The 23617-nt window shown below is 46.5% G+C and overlaps 1 protein-coding gene across 1 annotated transcript in view; it reads right to left on the bottom strand.

Annotated features, from left to right (window-relative positions):
- LOC126516748 (frequenin-1-like) overlaps positions 1 to 23617 on the bottom strand; it is a 559465-nt gene that overhangs the window by 287445 nt on the left and 248403 nt on the right. Inside the window, exon 2 of the mRNA XM_050166847.3 lies at positions 13257 to 13281. Within this exon, the coding sequence (XP_050022804.2) occupies positions 13257 to 13281 (25 nt within the window). The remainder of the gene's footprint in view (positions 1 to 13256; positions 13282 to 23617) is intronic.

Here is a 23617-nt window from a genome sequence, read left to right as displayed (position 1 = left end):
GTGCATATTCGCCGGGTTACCAGAGAGGCGAATATCGTCTATTTTTGTGACGTTTATTTTTAGTTTTTTTTTTCGTAGGAACCGCGCCCGGCATGCGGGCATTATTATTGACTCCTTGCTCAAGAACGCGTTTAAGTGAACCAACTAAGCGCGCACGCTCCTTAGTCATCTGTTTGCGACTGTACTAGTTACTGCCGTCGTCAAGCCAGCCATGAAAGGACTGCCGCGTACCACATGCCACCAGCTCCATGACGTGTAGGTACACGGAGCTATAAAACTTCCGGCAACAAGCCACCTGACTTCGAACTCGGCAAACATCGAAACCATCTTGTCAGCAGAACGCTGCAGAAAGCCGTCTCCCTGCTTCCGATCGTAACGGCGAGGCGAAATTAGAAAAATACATTCAAAATCAGTGAGTGTTTACGTCTAAGGTTGCCAGAACGAGCAGTAAACTTTTGAAACTACGACTGCACGGACTTCCTATTCGTAATTCGCCGCGCGCGCAGCGGAGTTAAAAATGTTGCTCATTGATCGCTCGAACATACCGCACGTGCGTAAACGTTTCATTTCTTTTCTCCTTATTTTTTACTATCAGCCACGCGTTCGCTGTGCAATCAGGTTCTGGCATTTTACCGCTTTTCCCACTCTCATACCGCGTGGCGTTTTTCCCAGCTGAATATAAATATGGCAAGAAGTTCCTATCCTTTGTTTACAACACACAGCGCATTTTTTTTTTCTTCGTCTACACATTTATTTCGCAACTCTAACAGCAGCCTTCTCAATCTGCCGGTGCATAAACTCGGTGGAGGCCACTCAATCTCTTGCTGCCAGCGGCACACTAAGTTTGGTTGGAAGCTCTGGTTACGTACATTCAAGTTACGAGAATATTAGGTATTTCGATATGCTGTGTACTGTTGTACAGAAATTGCGCAAGACGAAAGTGAATTCATTCTTTTAATTGGTTGGAGAAGTTTAACTGCTGACAGGTGACATAAAGGCGGTTGGTGATCCCGAAATATTCTAACGAGCTAAAGCTTTTCATAACTAAGCTACCCTGTGCTGAGGTGATTCGCTGCAGTGACTGTGCAGCTACGAGTCATAGACAATATTAACCTTCCACATTTCCAATACTTTGCTTCCTTTATACCGTTTACGTCAATGATTCTTCGATTTTTTAAAAATTACCACGCATAGTGGTCCACTAATTCCACCTTATGCTTTCTTTTTTCGAACTTAGCAGTGAAGGCTCCGAAGTTACCGTACAAACGCGTATTCGGGCTGCACCCGTGTAAGGACTGCACCCGTGTAAGGGCCGCATCCCCAATTGGCAGCCCCTCACCCCAACATTTGCATTAAACATCCGGCCGAGAAGCAATCGTGTTCGCTGCGCTGACACCACGCACGCGCGCACCCGCGAACTTTCACTAACCGCTACCAAATGGCGGCAGATGCGTTTTGACCCCTGACGTCCGCTACGTGACCACGAGTGTTCCGTGTTCTTTCGCGACAGAATGCATGGCGCCATCTGTCCTTTTGGGACATGAATAATTGAACAAATTCAGAGTGAAACGTATGACATTCAGTTTTGCGGTGGCGGGTCATCCAGGGGTATTCCGGTGGATTTTCTTCTTATAGTGAGAAAAATTAGACGAAATGGCCCGGTCCCGTGCAGGGACCGCTCTTCGTCAACATCCCGAAAAAAAATTGTGGCCGTTACATGAGTTTATACCATGACATGGCATTAAAAAGAGAGACTGAAGCTTTTTGGTCAATTTTGTAGAGGCTTGCCTGGGGGCACGGCCTAGTTTCTACTTCAGAGGGGTATGATAAAGAACGGAAAGATATGCGCAAAACATACGTCACCTAACACACACAACTAACACATAATACAACAGACAATGTAAAAGTACTTCGTTGAGACCAGCGTCTTTTAGAGAGCGCACGAGAGAGAGAGAAAATAATGCAGAGAAAGGCAGGGAGGTTAACCAGAGGTAGTTCCGGTTGGCTACCCTGCGCAGGGGGAAGGGTTAGAGGGATAAAAAGAGAAACAGAGTGGAAGGGGGAGATAGAAAGAAAGGGAGACAAGCACGAACAAAGCGCGTACACTACAGAACGGTAGGGGGCGGCATTCTTAGAGTCTGTCGTGAAGCCCCGTAGACCGCAAGAACGTTAATAGCGCGAGTAAGGCCTTCAACGCGGATGTTCTTTCGGAGCATTGGCCTAAAGCTTTTAGTTCTGAAAGTGGACGATTGTCCAGCGTTTCTATCAGCCAATGTGTATGATCGTCTATATAGGAAACAATTATTTTCAACATAAGCTTCCTTGTGGAGACGCTGCTGCTTACATTTCCAATGTTACATCACACACAAATTGTACACAAAACTGCACCAAAAGAAAGGACTGGCGGTGGGGGGATAGCCAGTGGCCTACAGGAATCTCGCTGACCACCGCATACGACGACGGCGAATTCAGGATCGTATACCTTCGCTTGACCGCTGCTTTTTAATGCGTAGGCATTCTTTGGCGAGTAGCCCAGCAAAATGTGCCTGTGACGCAAAAGGTGTATTGTTTTGTATCTACACAAAAATACGTAATTTGCGAAGTTAAGGCATCTAATCGCAATAAGAGTGTAAATGTAGATGATTACCAGCTTTATAGGCGATAGCGAGCAATTGAAGCAAACAAAAATTATAAATATGCATTGATCAGCGAGAACACCGTTCTCGTCAGGCTGCATTGAAAGCTTACTTTTTCGCATTGCTAGGATGTGTGCAGAGAAGCCTGTTGTGGGGTGGCTGAGTATAAAAACAAAAATAACTGATCGGTATTTTTTATGATGATGATGATGCTGCTGCTGCCGATGATGATGATAATAATAATAATAATAATAATAATAATAATAATAATAATAATAATAATAATAATAATAATGGAATGGTGGCCTTAAAAACTGATGATGTTGCCTATGCCGCGTCAGGGTGTTGACAAAAAAGAAAAAAGATAAAATAAAATAAAGAATGGAAAAATAGCTGTGGGGTAACCGGTTGTACCTGCTTTCCGGCACGGTTTATGATAGGTGTCATGCCGTTTCCTGGCAACTCATTTCCGCACAATTCAGTACATAAATTTCATTTTCTTTGGCACAGGAGTAGACATGCATAAGCTATGAAAAGGAAGTAAGCAATGGCCAAGTAACATCTGTGCCAAAGAATATTTACACAGTAGTTGGCAATTCTCAAAATTTCTTTACCAATTTTTTTCTTGCACTTTCTCCTTCTTGCTTCACCAGGGATGCCAACCAAACAATAGGAAAGTATCCGTACATCTCTAATTGCCCTTTCCACGGCTAAGTGATAACCTGCTTTTCTCGTCGTCTCCGCAAGGTTCTAACGCCCGCCGTGTCGCCTGTAGTTCGTGTTGTCGACGGCGGTACATCTTGTGTCGCTGGATTCTGTACTGCGCGTGCGAGCTTCGCTAGCTGCCAGATCTCAGTTTTATTCGCTGTTATGCACCAGTGTCCACATCAAGTCATCCTTGGCCATGACAGCCTGAGTACACATTTTGTCCTCAGCGACTGCTCTTCTGCTCTTCTACGGGTAGAACTCTCTTCTGTGCGCGATCTCACCCCCGAGTCACCACTGCATTTATGTGTAGCCGCGTTTATTGGCTTTCGACGAGCTATCGCGACGTATGTCAGATTTACCTCAGATTGGCCCGTTTCGTGACGCCGACTGCGTGATCTCTCCTTCCCTACACGCTCTTCTGACAAGGTGTGAGCCCTCCCTTGCTCAATTGTGACTATTTCTGCGAACGAGGAATAATCCCTATTCTGAACTTTGGGCGCACACCACAGTTGCGTCCCGAAGGTATCAAGTTGGGCAGCATAACGCCTTTAGAGGCACACGAACCTCAGGCCCTTACTGTCGATGCTCCGCAGTCTTTTGGAGGACCTGACACCACCACTTCATTCGACGCCCAATTTGGCGCAACGATTGCCTCAGACCTTTCAGCTGCTCAATCTGACGACCTTTGTCAGTTGCTGGCCGCTTACAGCAACGCTTTTGATTTTGCTTCGCTCCATCCCAGCCTACAAAAGTTGTGACTCATCGGATTGGCACCGGCAATGCCAATCCCATCCCTACGCCTCTTTACCGAATGCATGCTACTGAACGCCGCGTAATCGAAACGGAAGTCGAGACAATGCTCACTAAGGACATCATCGAACCATCTACGTGTCCTTGGGCGTCCCCTGGGGTGCTTGTGAGAAAAGAAGACACCTGGCGGTTCTGCGCCGACTATCGACACCTAAACAAGATTAAAAAGAAGGACGTGCGCCCCTTGCCGCGAATTCACGATGAACTCGACTATCTGCATGGGGCACAGTACTTCTGTTCTATAGACCTTCGGTCCGGCTATTGGCAACTCGATGTAGATTAAAAAGTCAGGGAGAAGACCGCATTTCTTGCGCTCTGTGGGCTCTATCATTTCAAAGTTATGCCACTTGTGCAATGCCTCCGCAACATTCGAACGAACGATTAACTCCCTTTTTCGCGGTTTCAATTGGTGCTATGGCGATGACGTCGCCATTTTCTCGCGTACGTTTTCCTGTTATCTACATGGACTCTCGACTATTCTGCGGATTCTTCACAATGCAGGTCTTCAACTTAACCCGCCAAATGCCGCTTCGATCGCCAAGAGATCACTGTGCTTGATCATCTTGTAGAAACTACAGGTGCTGCCCCGGAAAGGCGGTGGTCCCGGGTTCGAGTCCCGGAGCAGGACGAATTTTTCTTCAACTGCGAGGCTTTTCTTTCAAGGAACCTGTATGAGTTTCCATTGTAGCAATTCCTACGATTGAGTAGATGTCTGATTTTCCCTTTATTAATGCTACAGGTATACGGCCTGGCTCTGTTTAAGATAGCGTCATTACCAACTTTCCGACAACTCGTTCTACTCAGAACGTCGGTTTCTTTTTTTGACCTTTGTTCTTATTTTCGGCGGTTCGTGAAATATCTTGCAGGAATAGCACGGGCCCTAACCTGCTTTTTATGAAAGACGTGACTTTGTCCTGAAATCATGACGAAGCGTCCGCCTTCTCACAGCTGATTGGACTACTCACATTACCACCAGTGATAACCCAGGTTGGCGAATCTGCGGCCACGAAAATGCATACCTACGCCAGTGCCCACGCAATCGGCTCAGTTCCAGCCTAATGCCAGCATGGTCAGGACTGCGTTATTGCTTATGCCAGTCGCATTCGTTCCTATGCTGAGCAAAACTATTAAATGTCAAAATTCAAATGCCAAATGTCCAATTTCGCTCTTACCTCTACAGCCGACCCTTCACCGTCCTTACTATTCGCACTGCTCTCTGCTGGCTGTTTTCTCGCAAGGATTCCACTGGCTGCCTTGTTTGTTGGGCACTGCTATTTCAAAAAAACACTCGTATATCATCGTTTTCAATCTGACCGCTTGCACGAGGATGCCGAATGCCTATGCAGATTGTCTATTGATCCACCGGACACTTCCCTGAGCGACCCTAGCCTATGCGTAATTTCTATCTCTCAACTCTTCAACATCGCTGCTGAGCAACGCCTTGACGCGTCTCTACGCAAGATCATTGAAAGTTTGTACTGTCATGCTCGTGATCCTTGCCTCCACCTCTTTATACTCAAAAACGGCATATGATGCCGTCACAGTTTAGTCTGACGTAACAGACCTGTTGCTTCTCACCCCGGTGCATCTCCGTTCCACTGTCCTGGCGCAGCTTCACGATGCACCAACGGCGGGAGATCTCGGCGTGTCAGGTACACACAACCGTGCACGCTGCCATTCTATTGACCTGGGATGTTCCGCTCAGTGCACTGTTACATGGGCTCCTCCGAGCTTTGCCAGCTCCGGAAAAGGTCAACAGTGTCGCCTGCAGGCCTTCAGCCTCTGGACATTCCGTACCAGCCATTTCGCCGCGTCGGCCTCGATTTACTTGGCCTGTTTCTCCATTCCGCCTCTTGAAATAAGTGGGTGCCGTTGCCATAGATTTTGCGATGAGGTTTGCCATTACGCACGCACTTCTGACTAGCTGTGCTGCCGACGTTGCAGATTTCTTGCTGCATAAGGTCCTACTGCAGCACGTGGCTCCTCGTCAACTGCTAACTCACCGGGTAGACATTTCTTGTCGAGGGTGATGGCTGTCATCCTAAAACCCTGCGCGACGCAGCTTAAATTGACTACGGCCTACCATTCACAGGAGAATGGCTTGACAGAACGCCTGAACGGAACACTTACCGACATGTTGGCCATGTATGTGTCTGACGACCACCGGGATTAGGACGCAGCATTGCCCTTTGTGACACTCGCGTAGATCACTTCCAGACATGAGACCGCAGCTTATTCGCCGTTTTTCTCTTATATGGTCGCAACCTTCCATTGCCCATGGACACCCTGATGATTTATTCTGACTACCCACCCACTGAATATGCAGAAGAGACTATTGACTGTGCCGACCATGCTGGTCAAGTTGCTCGTACTCGATTTTCTGAGTCCCAGGTTCCCCAGCAGTCTCGCTACTGGAGCGACCACAGGACCACCCACTTTCTAGCTGGATCGCTCATCCTCCTGTGGGCCCCAGCACGACGTGTCGGACTATTCGAAAAGCTGCTCTTCCAGTACACCGGTCTATATCGCGTGTGCCGTGAATTGACTAATGTCGCTTATGAAATCGCTCCACTGCTGCCTTCGTGATCATCCGCTCATCCCCACACGGACAGAGTGCACGTTGTCCCTCACAGGCCATAGCGTGCCCCGGACGCCCCTTCATACCTTGTGTGCTAGTTTTTTTTAATGTAGTCTTTGTTCGCCGCCACAGAGCCGATGCTTTAGCCGCCGGAAGGTAGTGTTATGAGTCAGATGGCCTGCGGATTTAGACGAGGCTGAAGCGTAGAGCGGACAAGAGGACGAAGTGAGGTCTACCGTCGGCCATCTTTGTTGTTGCTGTCCCACTTTTTGCCTCCTTGTAGATAGCGTAAATAATCCCCCTGTTCTGTGTCTATATGTATATATATATATATATGTGTGTGTGTGTGTGTGTGTGTGTGTGTGTGTGTATGTGTGTGTGTCAGTGTGTGTGTGTAATTCAACAAAACAGAGAGCCCGACGTGCGTTGCTTGTGCATAGAATATCTTCATCTTCAACGTATTGGGCTGGTGGACAAGCCTTCGTCAAAGGAACCGCAGCGACTATTACTTTGGTTATAGCGACAAAGGCTGGTCCACCAGCCGAAACACCAGCAATATATAGGGCTCAAAACAACGCGCGTCGTGCTCCCTTTTCTCTATAATCGTAATAAAATAGTCAGCGTGGTTCCTATGCCACCTTACTAATGCTCAGTTCCATACCATGCAATTTGTCACCCTGTGAAATAGTTGTGGAGATGCTGGGGTTATGACTGCTCAGTAAACTACACGTTACTTACGCTGCTGCTTATTTAGGCAAAATAATAAATATTTTGATAAATAATATACTAAGGACACCGGAATGCATAAATGACAAGCCAAGACTGGTAGGAACATGCCGCTGTGAAAATACTCAGGAGGAGTAAGAGTTATTGTTTGACGACCTTTAATCTATTACAACGTAATGACTCCCATTGCATTTAATAATGGACGAAAGGGTGAGATCATTATCGCTGAAGATAAATTGAAAAGGTATGAGAAAAAAAAGGAGATGTACGTTAATGCAAGAGTAGAATGTGTGCCACGAATAGAGGGGGGGGGGGGGGTGGATTTGCAGCAATATTTATATTTTGTTTACGTTTATCTAGCAGCGTTACAATATTTCTGTTCAGGTGATGCGGGACTTGGACATGTGGGTGAAATACTTCGTGTGGGAAGTTTTTAAGGAGAATACCGTGCTTTACAGCACCTATGCTCTAGACGAACCAGCAACGAAAGCAGCAAGCCACGTGAGTACCGCGGAACTGATAAAAGCTGTTCTGGCCATTGGTCTTCTAATGCACAGAACTTCGCCTGAGATAACTGGAGAACGTGGAAGTTGCAGTAGCTCAGCGGCAATGACGTTCTGCCGGTGGTCACAAGGTCGCGGCTTCGATTGCTCGCCATGGCAGCCGCATTTCGATAAGGACAGAATGCAAAAAAAAAGAAAAGAAAGGTGATCATGTAGCTAAATTTAGGTGAGCGTAAAGGTAACCGAGGCGGTGAAAACTAATCCGAAGCCCACCACGTCCGTCTGCTAGCTCGGGCGTTGTTTTGCCCTCTCTCCCTTTCCTCTTCATCTTGCCATATTAATCCTAATAATTTGATTTGCTTCGATATTACTATTTACTGAAAATTTTGATTTAAAAAGGAAATTGTTATTGTAGAGATTCGAAAAAGTAAAGTGCGAACTTGGACCGGTTGGCAGATGCTGCATAAAAAAAAACGAGTAACAGCATAGGGCTCATGATATCAGAAGGAGAGAAACGAAGCGCTGACCTGCGCTTCATCCAGCACTTTCTTGTGTCCTCTGTCTCGCCCTTTGAATCGATTTGAAAAGGTAGTTATTTGCTCGTGGCACAGTCTTGCTGCGGAATCACGGTCGCACGATGGAAGAGGTAAGCCTGGATTCCAAAGCCGCTCAATTTTAGCCTCTTTCAGTTCATAACGTGAATACTCTAGGGTCTTGCAATCTTTAGTGTAGTCTGTTCGCGGTTCGATTCTTCCATGCTCCGTTTAGATATGGGTTTGCCAAAAGCTTAACAGTGCGCTAGCAAAGAAACAGCAATAGGCTGTTGCGTGATTATCGAATGCTATTCTGGTGTATGGTTACATTTACCGAAATTCCTTTTTTTTATTTGGAGCGTCCTTTTTCAGGAAGCGCTTCGCATAGTAATTGCTTGAGAAGAGAAAGAACGCCGGGATAATGATAAAGCCGTGCAACTACGTCAGCCCTCTCTGGTGACGTACAGCGAAAAAATATGTGCCACCTTTCGTGCCACAGAATTCACGTGGCTGTTTTACTTTCCTTTTGGTTTGTAGTCATCGATCGCTTCCGGTGTTTTATTTTTAAACAACCTGATCACGCTGGCAAAAGAGATTGTTTATTGAAGGTCGCTACCAACCTTTGCGAAAGCATTCAATATTTACAGCAATATCGTAGCTCGTCGTCTTTTCACAATTTTTCTTATGCTTCCACCGTAAATCCCAATAAATTGGTGCGCGCGAACGCGTCATTCTATATTCCCGTTGGAAAAGGCAAATATAGCATGATTTCAGAGTAGCGTGCATCGCAGTGTTGAATAAGATAAGAACGTCCTAGAAAAGAGAGGAAAAAATTTCAAATCGCACCTTATTAAAAAAAATGTGTTTCCGCAGCAATAAAGTGGCGCTGTAGCGAAAGAAAATGTGAAACATGATTTGGAAGTTCCGTGTCATAGTATGCAAAAGAAAGCATCTTCTGCACTGTCGCCATGTGTTCGATATTCCATCGTATGCACGAGCATACTGCATGTTCGTTTATCGTTGCGAGTGACAGATCATCTTGTATTTCTCTTTCACAGGGAATAAAAAGCAATGGTTTTGTAATCTACGTAGAATTTCATGCGGCTTCCTTGGGGCCATAAATATATTGCTAAGGTGTTTGTTTGATCGGACTAGAAGCGGCGCAGCGGCGACAGTCTATGGTGAGCACGGACTCCGAGCGTGAGCGCCACTCACTGGCAAAAGCGCTGGAGAGGACAACCCGCTATATCGTTCCAATCCTTCTCTACATTTAGCCCCGGGAACGAAAAGGGAGCCACCCGGCGACCTAACGGCTTGTCACTATGAGTGGGTCATAGTAGGTCTTGAGGCGGTCGACGTCGACAATGTCTCGTCCACGACGGCGCATGTCCAAACAACGTTCAGTGGCTCGATCACGTAGTTAACCGGAGATGCGCGTTCGACGACGCGGTAGGGGCCTTCATACTTGGGCAGTAGTTTCGACGAGAGCCCAGGTGCAGTGGAAGGGACCGAGAGCCACACAAGTGCTCGCAGGAGGAACGTGGGTGCACAAGTGGTCTCACCGCGAACGCTCTTCTGGCACTCTTGTTCATTTGAAGTAAAGCACCTCGTGAGATCGTGACACTCTTCGGCATGTCTGGCTCTGGCAGAAATAGGCGCACACTAAGATGCATCCGGCTTGCACGGAAGGTCTATGTCGATTGTGTGCGACGGGTGCCGGCCGTACAATAAGAAAAAGGGTGAAAACCCAGTGGTGCCCTGAGCGGCGGTATTATAGGCGTAGGTTGCGAAGGGCAGAATTGCATCCCAAATTGTGCGGTCGGAGGCTGCGTACATTGCGAGCATGTCGCCGAGCGTACGGTTAAAGCGTACTGTGAGGCCATAGGTCTGCGGATAGTAAGCAGTAGTTGTGCAGTACATAACGCGGCACTCTTTGAGGATATATTCGACGACTTCCGACAAGAAGACACGTCCGCGATCGCCACGCAACTCCTGTGGTGGACCATGACGCAGTATGAATCGATGAATCCGGATGGAGGCAACATCGCCCGCTGTAGCTGCTGGGAGGGCGGCAGTTTCGGAGTATCGCGTGAGGTGGTCAACCGCCACAATGGCCCAGGGGCTTCCAGCCGATGTCAGGGGAAGGGGCCTATACAAATCTATGCATACATGCCCGAACGGCCGTGTAGGGCAAGGTAAGGGTTGCAGACCGGCTTGCGAGAGGAGGGGTGGATATTTCGGGTGCTGACAATCGAGGAATGAGCGAAAGAACTTCTGAACGTACCTGTACATCCCGCGCCAGTAGTACCGCTGTCGAAAGCGCTGATAAGTTATGAAAACTCCGGGGAGTGCAAACTGTGGGTCAGAGTGGAATGACGCGAATATTTCAGAACGCAGGCTGCGGGGGACTACTAGCAACCACTGGCGGCCATCGGCAGTGCAATTGCGTTGGTGGAGTAGGCCGTCGCGAATGGCGAAATGGTTAGCTTGACGACACAACGAGCGAGTGGTTTGTTGTGCCGTTGGATCAGACAGCAAGTCTATCGACGAGGCGATCCAGTGGTCCTTGCGCTGTTCGGAAGCAACGTTGCGAAGGTCCATGGAAGAAACGGCAAGCTGGGGGTACGGAGCAGCATGGCATTCTCGTCGGGCAAGGGGGAGCGCGAGGGGGTGTCGGCGTCACAGTGATGGTGGCCGCTACGGTAGGGCACGCGAATGTCGTAGTCCTGCAGGCTAAGTGTCCAATGGGCAAGGCGGCCTGAGGGATTCTTCACTGACGACAACCAATAAAGTGCGTTATGGTCCATGATGACGTCAAATGGGCGGCCATACAAATACGTCCGGAACTTAGTAAGAGCCCAGATGATCACCAAACTTTCTTCTTCCGTCACGGTGTAGTTACTCTCGGCTTTCGTATGCGTGCGACACGCATAAGCCACAAAGTATTCAGAAAACCCGTGTTTTCGCTGCGCAAGGACTGCGCCAAGGCCAACACTGCTGGCATCAGTGAGCACTTCTGTGGGGGCCGTCGGGTGGTAGTGACGCCAAATTGGAGGTGACGTCAAGAAAGGGCGCAGGATTGCGAACGCCTCGTCGCACTCTGAGGACCACAAAGTGGGGGGCCCGCTGCTTCCAAGAGCTTCTTCAGGGGCGATATTATGGTGGCGAAGTTTCGGATGAAGCGTCTTAAGTAGGAACACATGCCTATAAAAGTGCGCAGGTCTTTGAGAGATGTAGGTTTCGGGTATTGGGCGACGGCCTGAAGTTCGGCTGGATCGGGGAGAATTCCATCATTTAAGACCACGTAACCTAGTACGGTCAGCTGCCAAGCTGCAAATCGGCATTTATTTATTAATTTATTAGTAGGCCGGCGTTTCTCAAGCACGTCAAAACACGCCGGAGGCGTTGAAGGTGTGGGGGGAAGTCCGGAGCGAAAACAACGACGTCGTCAAGGTATCACGAGCTTGTATGTCATTTCAAGTTGCGCAGAACTGTATCTATTATGCGCTCAAAAGCTGCGGGCGCATCACAAAGTCCAAACGGCATGACGTTAAATTCGTACAAGCCGTCGGGCGTGACAAAAGCTGTCTTAAGTCGATTGTCGTATGCCATGAGAACCAGCCAATACCCTGAGCGCAGATCGAGAGAAGAAAATAATTCTGCTCCTTGTTGGCTGTCAATGGCGTCGTCAATTCGCGGTAGCGGGTATCAACAACAATATCAAGAAAGCAGAATATGTAAGTTCATGTTTTGCACTTGACCGTTAAGTGAAAATAGAGTTATGCTCCAAGAGAAAGTAAAATTCATACAATATTTTAGCAATCACACCGCAGGAAACAAGAACTCTGCTCAAGGTTTATGTAAGTAGGCAGACCCCTAACTTTGCATTATAAAGTGTTCCCGCTGAATAAGCTATCTGTCTCAAGATGTGAATTCCGCATACTTAAGACAAATATCTGTAATTTTTTCTGTCCACGTAGAAAGAAAAGGAGGTGAATTGAGCGACATTAACAACACTTACCTTTCTTTACATCAGTGAAAAAAAAAAAAGCTCGCATCAGGTTTTTGCTTTGCAACTTCCTTTTGCGAAGAAAACGGTGGTGCCTATTTTCGCGTTGCTGTGTCCGTTAAGACGAGAAACCAGGAGACCACCTCCTCGTTTCTTTTCTTGTTGCGGAATGAGCCCACACCATTCTCAGAAAACAAAACAGTCCACAACTTGGACATGGCACCACTTGCGCAGTATGCCTACTTTGGAGAGCGTAGACTTTATTTTCTTATGAACAATATCAAGCAAACTAGATACCCAAAAATTGCCTGGACAAAGAAGCATTTTATTTAACTCGTTTCAATAGCGTCACTTCTTGGTTAGCTGATATTCTTAAGGGTTGTTCCGTTTTTTCGCTGGAATGCTACAATTCGATTTCTTCTATTCAGTTAAACAACCATATCATTGTTTTCTTCTTTTGAAAAATAACAGATAACTGCTTTTGTCTGCTTACACCGAAAGCTTGCTTCAAAGCAGAATGACTATGCATTCAATGATCTTCACACTGACTACTTAAATCTCTCCCTTTGTTCGTAGCTCAGGCATCAAATTGTGAACATGAATCTTGAGCTCATAAATTCGCCATCGGCGTAGTACAAGACTTGCAAACAACCACATTAAACAATTGCGGTGTCACTTGCTCCATCTGCTTTCTAAATAGTTAAACCGCTTACGTATATGTGTAACAAAGAGGATACAGAATGTTGCACTTACCATTTTCGTAGCTGCTTTGCGTCAACTGCGAAAGAAAAGAGAACAGAAAGTTTAGTCGAGAATACGCTGTACGAAAGCCTGCTTAAACAGAAGCTGAAAGGACTTAAAAATTGTACCATGCCCTGTGTTGTGGCAGACATTTGGTTAATAATGAAGGTGACACAAATAACACCTTTCCTGCTCAGTTGTCAACTGGCGATGGGGTAACAAAGCGAGAGGAATGAACAATCACATATGATGCCTCTCTCAAATTCCGAGTTTTTCTCTTATCTGACACTATCATTCTTCGCACATTCAATTGGTAATGCTATCATTGGCACCTGTTGAGCCAGCCGCAATCCAACGTGGTCAGTCCTCGGGGGTTCAAATAGCAGAATTGATATTGCGTAAACAGCGATCAAGTCGCCCAACCACCTACGCCATCATTTATTTTTCTGTTGAAAAACGAAGCATTCACTTATACAAGGTGTCCCGACTAACGTGGAGCAAGATTTAAAAATAAACACCCAGGAGCTCTAGAGAAATCGTACCGACTGCATAGTAGCCGTAGTCGTGTGTACTTACAGCCAATATATTTTTCATCACGAAGTGTTGATTAAAAATTTGCGTTTAATTAGCGACCTCTTTAATTAATGCTTGAATCACAAATATAACAATTACTAATTTGTAAGGCACATCAAATAACCTCCGAATCAAGCATTTATTTTGTACTGAAGCGTCCCTGGTTGTTTTTTTTTTTCCCAAGAAAAAACAAAAGCTCCCGCAATACGCAAAATATTAAATAGATGCGCGCTCGCTCGCCGCTACTCAACGTCCTCCAAGCAATCATTGAAAGATATACGGCTGCACTCGTTTATCGCCGCATCGTATAAGGCTTCGTCGTGTAGGATGGATCGAGAGGTTTCGCGACCTAACTAGCGTGGTACGATGAACTTCAGCATCTGCGGACGCAAGAATGTTGTGCTCGATCATGAGGCACTCGGGATAGCTTTAACCTTCGCGTATTATAAAACAAAGCTACAAAATAAATTCAACCAATGTTTAAAAGAACAGTGCGGAAAAGTGCACGAAAATAGAAGAAAGGCAGCTTTGGGAAGAACAGAAAACAGCTACTCAGGAGTTTATTTCAACAAAAAATAAACCAAAAGCACGTAAGGCGTCGCAGTGGTCTCAGCCGCCCACAAAGAAACATCCGAAGGTGCAACTGGTTTAGCCATCTACCCTTTCTGTCTCTTGAACTGCGGAAAAGAGGCAAAACAAAGCAGTTTTTCACCTATTTCTATCTTTGTCGCAAGCTTTTTTTATGTAAGGATAGGGTTCAGTTTTACTGAGATATCTTCGAAAATGTGCTCGTATCTTTCAAAATTCCGCTGCCCTTACGGTCTTTGTAACTTGTCCTTTACCTAGTATTGCTTTCTTCATTACCGTAGAGGGTATTTTATTTGATTTTCGTCGTGCTTAGCCAAATTGGACGACCAGTGTCTGTCGGAAGAAAGAATGTCACATCGACGAGACTTAGCACAAGAACGCCGTGCAAGCGCTACTGCGCTTCTTCAGATGGACCGACCTTTGTGAATGCTTGTAATTGGAACACCCGTCCTGTTAGCTGTTCCTGTTAGTTATCTTTCTTTCTCTTTCTCTCTTCGCCCTCGTTCGAACCCCTAATTTCCCCACGCCAGTGCGGGGTAGCAAACCAGAAACTCGCATCTGGTTGATCTTCCTGCAGCCTTGCGCCTCCCTCTCTCGCTCTTTCTCTCTCTCTCTCTCTCTCTCTCTCTCTCTATATATATATATATATATATATATATATATATATATATATATATATATATATATATTGCTGCGACTGATCAGTGTTGTTTAGGCAATTCAAGCAGCACGTAAGGCTCTAGATAAAAGGCGATGTGCAATTTGTCTAGGACGCTGATTCCCTTACAAACTTCCGCCGACTTATAAACCTCACTTCCATTTCAGGTTAGTTAGCTTCACCTCATTGCCAAAATATTTGCAGTAGAACAGGCTGTACAGGAGAATATTAGGCGAAGTTTGGACGGTAATGACGCACTGGGGAGGGGGGGGGGAGCATAAAACATACAGCGAAATGGGGAAAACAGACGGAGAGGGGAACGAAAGCCACATTAACTAACATAAAGTTGGCTGCGCAAATTGGGTTAGAGTGGCTCTCGGAGAAACAAGGCTAAAAGATGGGCGAAATGAGGATGACAGCCCCCTCGGCACAGAGATCCCCCTTGCCGCTGCAGTCGTTCCTTCTTTTTTTTTTTTTTTGTGAAAGCGAAATTGCAGAGCACAACAACGAACAACTAAGTGTTACGCCTGAAGCGTTCAACGCACACTGAGAACAACATGATAAAAAGAAGGACGACCGCACACGGTCTGCGTCGCCAGGGTCCGAACTGTTATGAAATATTTTTGAAGCAACGCGTGCGATTCGTGAAATCCGAGCGACTCTGAAAAACCACTTGAACATGGGCGACAGAAATGATTACATTTATTTATTTTTCTAACTGCCCTCGGTTGTTTGTTTTCGTCTAAGTAACTAATCGGATGTGTAAACACTTGCCCAGGCATCCAAAGGGAAGATACCCTCCTGATGCATTTATGGAATGGAATTTCATTGCAATTCTCAGGGTCCCGATGCCGAGGGTGGGGTGAAAGGGTCTGAAGTAATCTCTGTTTTTTCCCCCCAAATGTTTCCACATGCGACAGTTGACGCACTCTTACGTTGGCACGAATTTTCTCTTTCACTAGCTTCCTATTCGGACCGAGTACTTCTGAATAAACACCTGTCATTGTTAGCCTTCACAAACTTCGTGGTTCTTCTTTCGTCACATTCCTGTACGTGTGCTTTTACCACCGTCGTTATGCGCCAATTAATTCCTCGCATTGTTTTCTGAGACGTGCCCTCATTAAGTCTCCTAATGGCCGTCAAAGGACGTGCACCTCAGCCACGTGATAATTCAGGCACTGCTTTCTAAACTTATTCTTTTTTTTCTTCTCATATCTACCTGTCAGAAGTAACGAGCGAACAGTATAATGCAAATGGGAAGCCATTTGCACGAAACAAGGGACTGTAAAAGCAAGCCGTATTTAAAACCCCTGAATCTTTGAAAAGTTGGCGATAACTGCCGGCCGATAACTGCCGGTGTAATTAGGCGGCCAATCCGGGAGTTCGGCGTCTCTTTGAAAGCCGTTCGCTTCTTTTACATTCCCTTTGTTTTAATAAACGACGAAGAACCAGCAAACTACAAAAGCAGTTATCGTCATATCAAACCCATATCATATAAAAGGGGTTCATTAAGGGTTTAAACGTGTGCGCAGGTGGACGGCACTCATACAGTCCAGCGTTTCCATCGTGCCAGGCAGAGGCCGGCAAAGTAGGATACGTCGCGACGGCGACGCCAGGATCGCCGAAAATTAGCGCCCTATGTAGTACGGCGCGTTAAAGCTGACCAGCAGCAGCGCGACGACCGGCTGGGGCCGCAGCGCGAGCACTGAAGTGCGCGGTGAACGAGCGCTTCTTGGTTCGCCCAAGGCGAAAACTCGGCGCCATGTCTTCCGTGCGCCCGAACTGTAAGCAAGCATTGCTGGCGGCCAGCCAAAACAGCGCGCGGTGCACTCTGGTGTAGCGACTCCGGCAGGAGACAAGGCAAGTGTTTAGCTCTTCGTTCTTTATTTAGCGAATACTTTTAAGCAGCGGCTTGTCGTTTCTGATGCAATAAGGTTCCTCGGGAGCGCAGTCACTATCTCAGTTGCGATGCATTTGTTCTTGCTGGGCACAAGGCTTCTGACATAGCTGTCATGTACGTTGTAATAGCTTCTAGCAAATACGTATTATCGCTAGTCACTCGTTTATTGTGTTGATCTTTACGAAACGTTCAGCATTAGTGTACTGTTGGTGTAGTCGTCGTCCCCCATGCCTCGGCGCTTTGACTCAAGTGTTCGCTCGTTCACTTACTCTTTGTACGTTGGCGGTAGACTGGGCGTAAGTTTGCGTATCAGTTGGGATGGACGTGTGCAGATAACGTGCGAGAAACTTACTATATGCCAAGAAGTGGCGCTGCTCCCTTTTTCCCCGTGTAAAACGAGCGGCACTCACTTTTGCAGACGTTCAAGTCTTTGGAGGTCAGCGCTGCAACGCAGACGGATGAGTGAATATTTTCTTAACCAGTTGCATTTCCGACAGCTGATCGCACAGAAGCAAGGCAGAAGAGGTAATGGCTTCCTATTCGTGCGTCTTCGCTGAGGCGATGTACGTCACGTCGCCAAAGGCGCCATCGCGTTTCTCTGGAGCGAACTGCTTCGCGCAAATGCTCAATACCTCCCTACAGATGCGCCTTGGGAGCGGAGAACGATGCGCGCGAGGTGCATGTCGTCTTGCAGCTGCTCCTGGTCCAAACTAGGGGGCACGCTGGAATGATCCTAACGGCGATACCTCGGTGGAGTGATCAAATCATTGTGGTGCTTTTCGAAGATACAGCGGATTCCGCCGGATTGAAATTTCCGTTAAAGTGATGTTCACTAATCAGAGATGCGCAACGCGACAATCAGAATTGAGCGTTCTTTTTCTTTTTTTGCTTACACACGCCGATGGCCTCGATGACGAGCGCGACGCCGCGGGTTCGAATCCTGAACCACGTCGCATTGGGAGACACAATGCAAAACCTTTTGTGGAACCTGCTTTGGATACACGTTAAACAATTACACATAGTTTTTTAGCAGCTATTCATTGCGGCTTCTCTGGAGCCTCTTTTGCCTCGGTCCCCGCAATTCTAAGCACCGTTTCAAATCAAAGCGAATTTGAACAACTTGTGCAAACTTATTTGTAGCCATGGAGACAGCATTGCTACAAACAAAAAAAATGTACCGACAAAAAGTTGCTTGGGTAAAAACAACTAATGTAGCAATTAATTATATTAGTTTGCTGAACGATCCATGACTGGTAACTGTTGCCGACTTATCCAAGGCGCTACTATATGCTTTGTTTTACTACTATAGGCTTTATTAGGTGTCGAACAAAGCGCAGCAAAGACGATAAGTACAGCTCTGTCAATCAGCCGAAAAATTGATTGGCTAGAAGTGCACTTTTTCCAAGGCAAGTATCACCGCTCCTTTATTCTTTCTCCCCAATACCGCCGAAACAAATACTGTAATGAAAAGCACCAAGTGCAGGGAGAATCGTCATGTCCTCACGTACAAGTCACGTTCTCTTATCGCGTACTACTTGGTAGTCCTTCTAAATTACATAGAAGTAGCTAATCTTCCTAGGAAATACTCTCCTTCTTAGAGCAAGTGGTAACCGAAACCTCATTTCGTCGCTTTCCCTACCGTTGCAGCTTTACTTATAGGCCAAGTAACCTATTTTAAAGTAAAATAACTTACAAAAGATTCTCCTGCACTATATGTGGTAACTTAATCACATCAGCTGGATTAGCTTGAAAGGCGGATACTACTTGCAAGGCCAATCGCAGAGTGCTGTTAGCTTTCCCTAATTTCCATTATTAACATTATTAATAATCCCTTTAGATGACGTGTTTTAATTACAGAATTGAGGTCCAGTACCAATCGAGCAAAATCCATTCAATTGAAGTAACGTGTTTAACATCAGTTTCTAAAGACACGAACTCAAGATTTCCGACAAAAATGCATTGGCTTAATGCTGCTTTGGTTTTTCGAGGAGGTGAAATAATTAAAAAAAAAACTACCAAGCTTGGGCGCAGTTAAAGAGAGCCGAATGATCAAAAAAGCTATCTCGTAGTACTCCATGACGGCGTCCCTCATATAGTCCACTGCGGAGCTTGATGATGTTAAATTCTGAATATACAACTTAAAGGTTCTAGTTAATGAGAAAGTGTCCACATGTATAGCTCCTGCTTCGATTGAGACACATCCGGTTACGAATAGCAGACTTATACACGCTGATGACTCGAAATGAAGCCTCGTCTACGGGGTGATACATCCACCATGGTGGCGTAATTATTTTGGTGTTGGGCTGCTAAGCACGGCATCGCTCATTCGATTTCCGAACACGCCGGACGCATTTTGATCAGGGCGAAATTTTAAAAAAAATCTTCATGTACTTAAATTTAGGCATCCTTCAAAAATCCCCAGGTGGTCAAAATTAATCTGGAATCCTCCACTACGACGTGCCTTCTAATCAGATTGTGGTTCTGTCACGTAAAATCCCAGAAGTCGATTCGACACACTGATACACTAAGTTTACGTTGACGCTATTTCTCTAACGCCTGTCTCAGGCTTAAAATGCGGCCTGCAGTTTTTAACAGTGTTGTAAACTAGTATATCGGCCTTCATATGTGCTTCTTTGACTCCCTGTGGCAGCGACTGTGCTGTATGACTAGCATTATATGTGCCTCATGCATGTCATAGCCTGGGCTTGACACAACCGTAGACACGGCGATGCATGTTGATTATCCCTAACGTTGTGGTAACTGAAAATGAAGAACCAGACGGTAACGTCCGGCGCCCATGAAACTCAAGGTGCGAGCCTATTTTATTCCAATGCCTTAGCCCAAGTGGAAGGCAGGCTAAAACTTCGTTTGTAATTTCTGGCTGCCGTTGGTAACATTTTACTTTTCAGTAACTGGAACAATACTAATATTATTTTGTCCGAGATTTCTCTCGCGCTTTTCACGTAAAGAACGAAAAAAGAAAGAAAGAAAGAAAGAAAGGAAGGAAGAAAGGAAGAAAGAAACAAGCAAGCAAGCAAGCAAGCAAACAAACAAACAAACAAACAAACAAACAAACAAACAAACAAACAAACATTTCGAGTATGCAGCTCTCTCCCCCAAAACGCACGCTTATCAACGCCAGAGCGCGCACTCTTTCTTTGATGTTCACAAATCCTCATTATCTCATTATGGACACGTTCTAGCATGGCTGCGGTGCGTACAAATTGTTTTAGCGCTGAGAACGTAACCCCACAGACATTTAAACAAAGCCGATCTTTACTAAAAAAACAAGAAAATTAAAGAATGAGCGCATCGATCGTTGCAAAGGCCCACGAAGATTTATTGCAGCATAGCTAGACATTCTTTCGTTCGCAATACGATCCCTTTTACTCTTTTTAGGGCGATTTCTCTTTGTCTTCGCCTCATTTCTTTACAGTGTTGTTCTCTTTTTTATTTCCTGCAGTCACTTTGTGCCCCGCCTGCTGTTGTCATTGCGCAAAAAGCTCTCTATGCTATTAAACATTCACTCTTCCCTTCCACACTGGCTGTCTTCTTTTTTCTTGCGTATTCTAGCACCAACTGTATAGTCTTACTGTTGCGGAACACACAGCGTAAGCAAGAACTAGGTCGTCCTGCCGCGTGGGCGCAAATAAATCTTTTGTTGCTCGAGAGGGGATCGATGAAAGTGTATACACTTATCGTCCGTGAGAGTCCCTCGTAAATACGCATATCTCAGACGCTATGAACCTCGGCTCGTTTTATGTTTGTGACCTAGAGACTTTTTCTCCTCTCTTTCGGTGTACCTCATTCTTTGAATTGGACGCACAGCCGCGCTCATTCCCTTGCCGCGCTGAACCGATGGTCAATATCGGTTACGATGCTGCTTTTTTTTTTTCGATTGGAAGAAGCTCAGAGATTACGTAATGAATTATTGAGTGATCTCATAAGTGCAACAGCAGCTAACGTAGTGCCGCTTCAATATTGACTTGAGAACAAATATGACACGCTGCTAAAAAGCAGGTCACGTGCTTGAAACCAGGCTGGACACGTTGCACAGGCCAGGCCATGTGCTTAAAAGGGCCCCTCACCAGGCCCTATAGAAAATTTTGCTTATATGCTGGAAGTTGTTACGCGTCCTCTAGGGAGTGTTCTGCCGCAAAAATTTTTCAAATGGGCTCATTAATAGCCGAGATAGAAATATTTCCCTGCCGCGAACCCATGATTTCAGGAGGTGAGCTCTGCTGCATAACCAGACACTATCTCCACTCGCCTCGTCTAGCCTCCGCAAACGAAATTCCTTCCCTGCGTTTTCCCTTACCAGACCTCGAGGATCGCGTGACGCATCCGTCACGGGATTCTCCTTAATTTTTTTTTTCTCTTCGCCTTTCTTTTTCTTGCAGCGCTGCGCACGAGGTGCTGTAATTGTCTGCTTTCGCGCAGCGCACGACTTAGCGCGCTGTGCGCAAGGAAACATGACTAGCTGTATAATTCAGTGCTACACGAATACTGAGGCAGAAGAATCGGATCGCAGAGCATGATCACACCGCTGGAACCCGGTAGAAAATAGCATAGTTTCGGTACCTGCGCACGTGACTGCACGACCGTGGAAACAAGCAGACGAAGCGGAAGTACATCTCTCTTGCTTCGGTGCGAAGTAAAACAAAAAACACGCAGACATTGCGTTTGTGTGTTTTATTATTTCTCTTAGCTTCAATTCGTCAATTCAAGCAACAGATAGCACATATAACAGATGGTGCCTCGAATAATTGTCGAAGTCACGTGTCACCACGAGCGACGTCACACTGCGGACCCGAGTACGTAGTCGCAGGGATGCGAATACGTCACCGTCCGGCTTGCAGCGCGGCGGCCGTGAGGAGGAGGGAAAACGGCGTTCGGGTTGAAATTTCAGACATTTCCGCGGCGCGTAGCGATGTAATTCTTTGCAAACCCGATCGTTGGCGCGCATTGTATGCTCTGCGCTTGTGAGCTCAAAACGGCCAGACCAGGTGATGGGCCCTTTAATATAGACGCTGATCTCGGTACACACATACTTTGTTCTTTGTACTCGACGACTCATTAAAATATGAACGAGAGAGATGAAGCTAAGAAAAATAGCAGGTAGCAGACGGTAATCACAAAAGCGTCCGGTCGGCCAGCCTAGGCTGGGGGGAAAGACAAAGGGGAGTAGAAGGGGAGACAGAAGATGCGGTGAATGCGTGCACGTGCACAGGCAGCATCAGGCCGAGACGGCGAGAGTAGCAAATGGAAATACGAGTCGTGTTGCGCTGTAATGCAGTGCTGAGAACAACAGTCGGTGTACCTGGCGCCACTACTTTTAATGACAGGAAAGCAGGCTAATGAATATCTTCACTCTTCCTCACTTCATTTGATGGTGTAATGTGTTGCTGACGTTGCTTTTCGAGCACACAGCGCTCAGATGCTCTGGCGCATTCTTTAAAGGAATACAAACGCAAAAATTTTCTCTCTTCTTTTTTTTTTCCTATGGTAGCTCGTGACCCAGTAATCACGGCACGAAACCTCATTTGCTTTAAAGCGTGACCGTAATTTAGTCTTGTTTGTAGCGACCAGTCTAAGTTTCGGTTTCAGAAAGCAACGAGAGGGGACACTAGGTTTGTAAACATAGCTCGACCCGTCATAGTACAAAACTGTGACGTCCGCGCTGACCCGTACGGGAGGGGTCTCGCCTGCGCGCCAGCTTCGTGTTGCTAGTTCGTCCGCTACACGTACGCGTGCCTTGCGATGTCCTTGCCATCATCCTCGTCGTCGTCGTCGTCCTCGTTTTTGTCGTCCAGCGGCGACGATTTCTTGAAGGTGGGAGTCGCCGCCGTATTAGACGGGGCCAACCACTTTTGATTCGATCCACAACAAGGTGGCGACTTGGAATTTGTAGCAAGCGACCGCTATCAGTATGCGTACGCACTGCTGAAAGTAGTACTAACCTGTCGTAGAGGACGCTTTGGCTATGAAGCATATTCCGGAGCAAACAATACGCACTTTATTCCATATCTCGTTTTGACAGTAACATGAGAAGTCAATTTCTAATGTGGTATACTGACAGTCGGCGCAGCACCAGGCTTGAGGCTACGTAGTCTTGGCGGAAGGTCAGATTCTTTAAGCTCGGCGGATTTTGTTTATATCAGGCACGCTCCAAACGAAGCGAGCAAAGCTGGCTGCTCTTCAGCGGGGTCCATTCTAAGCGTCCAGTGGCGGGCAACAACTCGGTCCTCTCATGCCGCTTCTCGATGCCGACGGTAGCGAACGACCAAGTCAGGAGACCTGGCAATCGCTGTGAAACGGCCTAGGTCTAGCTCACTGGCCGTCGGATTCGGGATCGAGAACCCTCGCCATCCGTTCGCAACTCGTAATAAAACGCCTGTATTCGTCAACAAAATCAACGGCTGCACATTTACGTGGCTCATAAGTTACAATACAATTAGTTTTGCTGACGCCCATGGTAGCGATACGAAAACACGCTAGCCAGGCGAGCCACGTTCGCATAGATGATTGCTGCGGCTGCTAGGCTTGTTAGACGTCGCAGAATGGATACCATGCCAACGATTCACTATTTAGCACAAAAGGTGGACACTTTCAAGGTCACTTTACTCTATAGGTATTTTTGTATGGGAAACAAAT

Source organism: Dermacentor andersoni, chromosome 1, assembly GCF_023375885.2.
Source record: "Dermacentor andersoni chromosome 1, qqDerAnde1_hic_scaffold, whole genome shotgun sequence".
In the NCBI taxonomy this organism is placed as follows: domain Eukaryota; kingdom Metazoa; phylum Arthropoda; class Arachnida; order Ixodida; family Ixodidae; genus Dermacentor; species Dermacentor andersoni.
The sequence above is the reverse complement of the archived record's forward strand: the minus strand, read 5'-3'. Positions and strand labels throughout refer to the sequence as shown.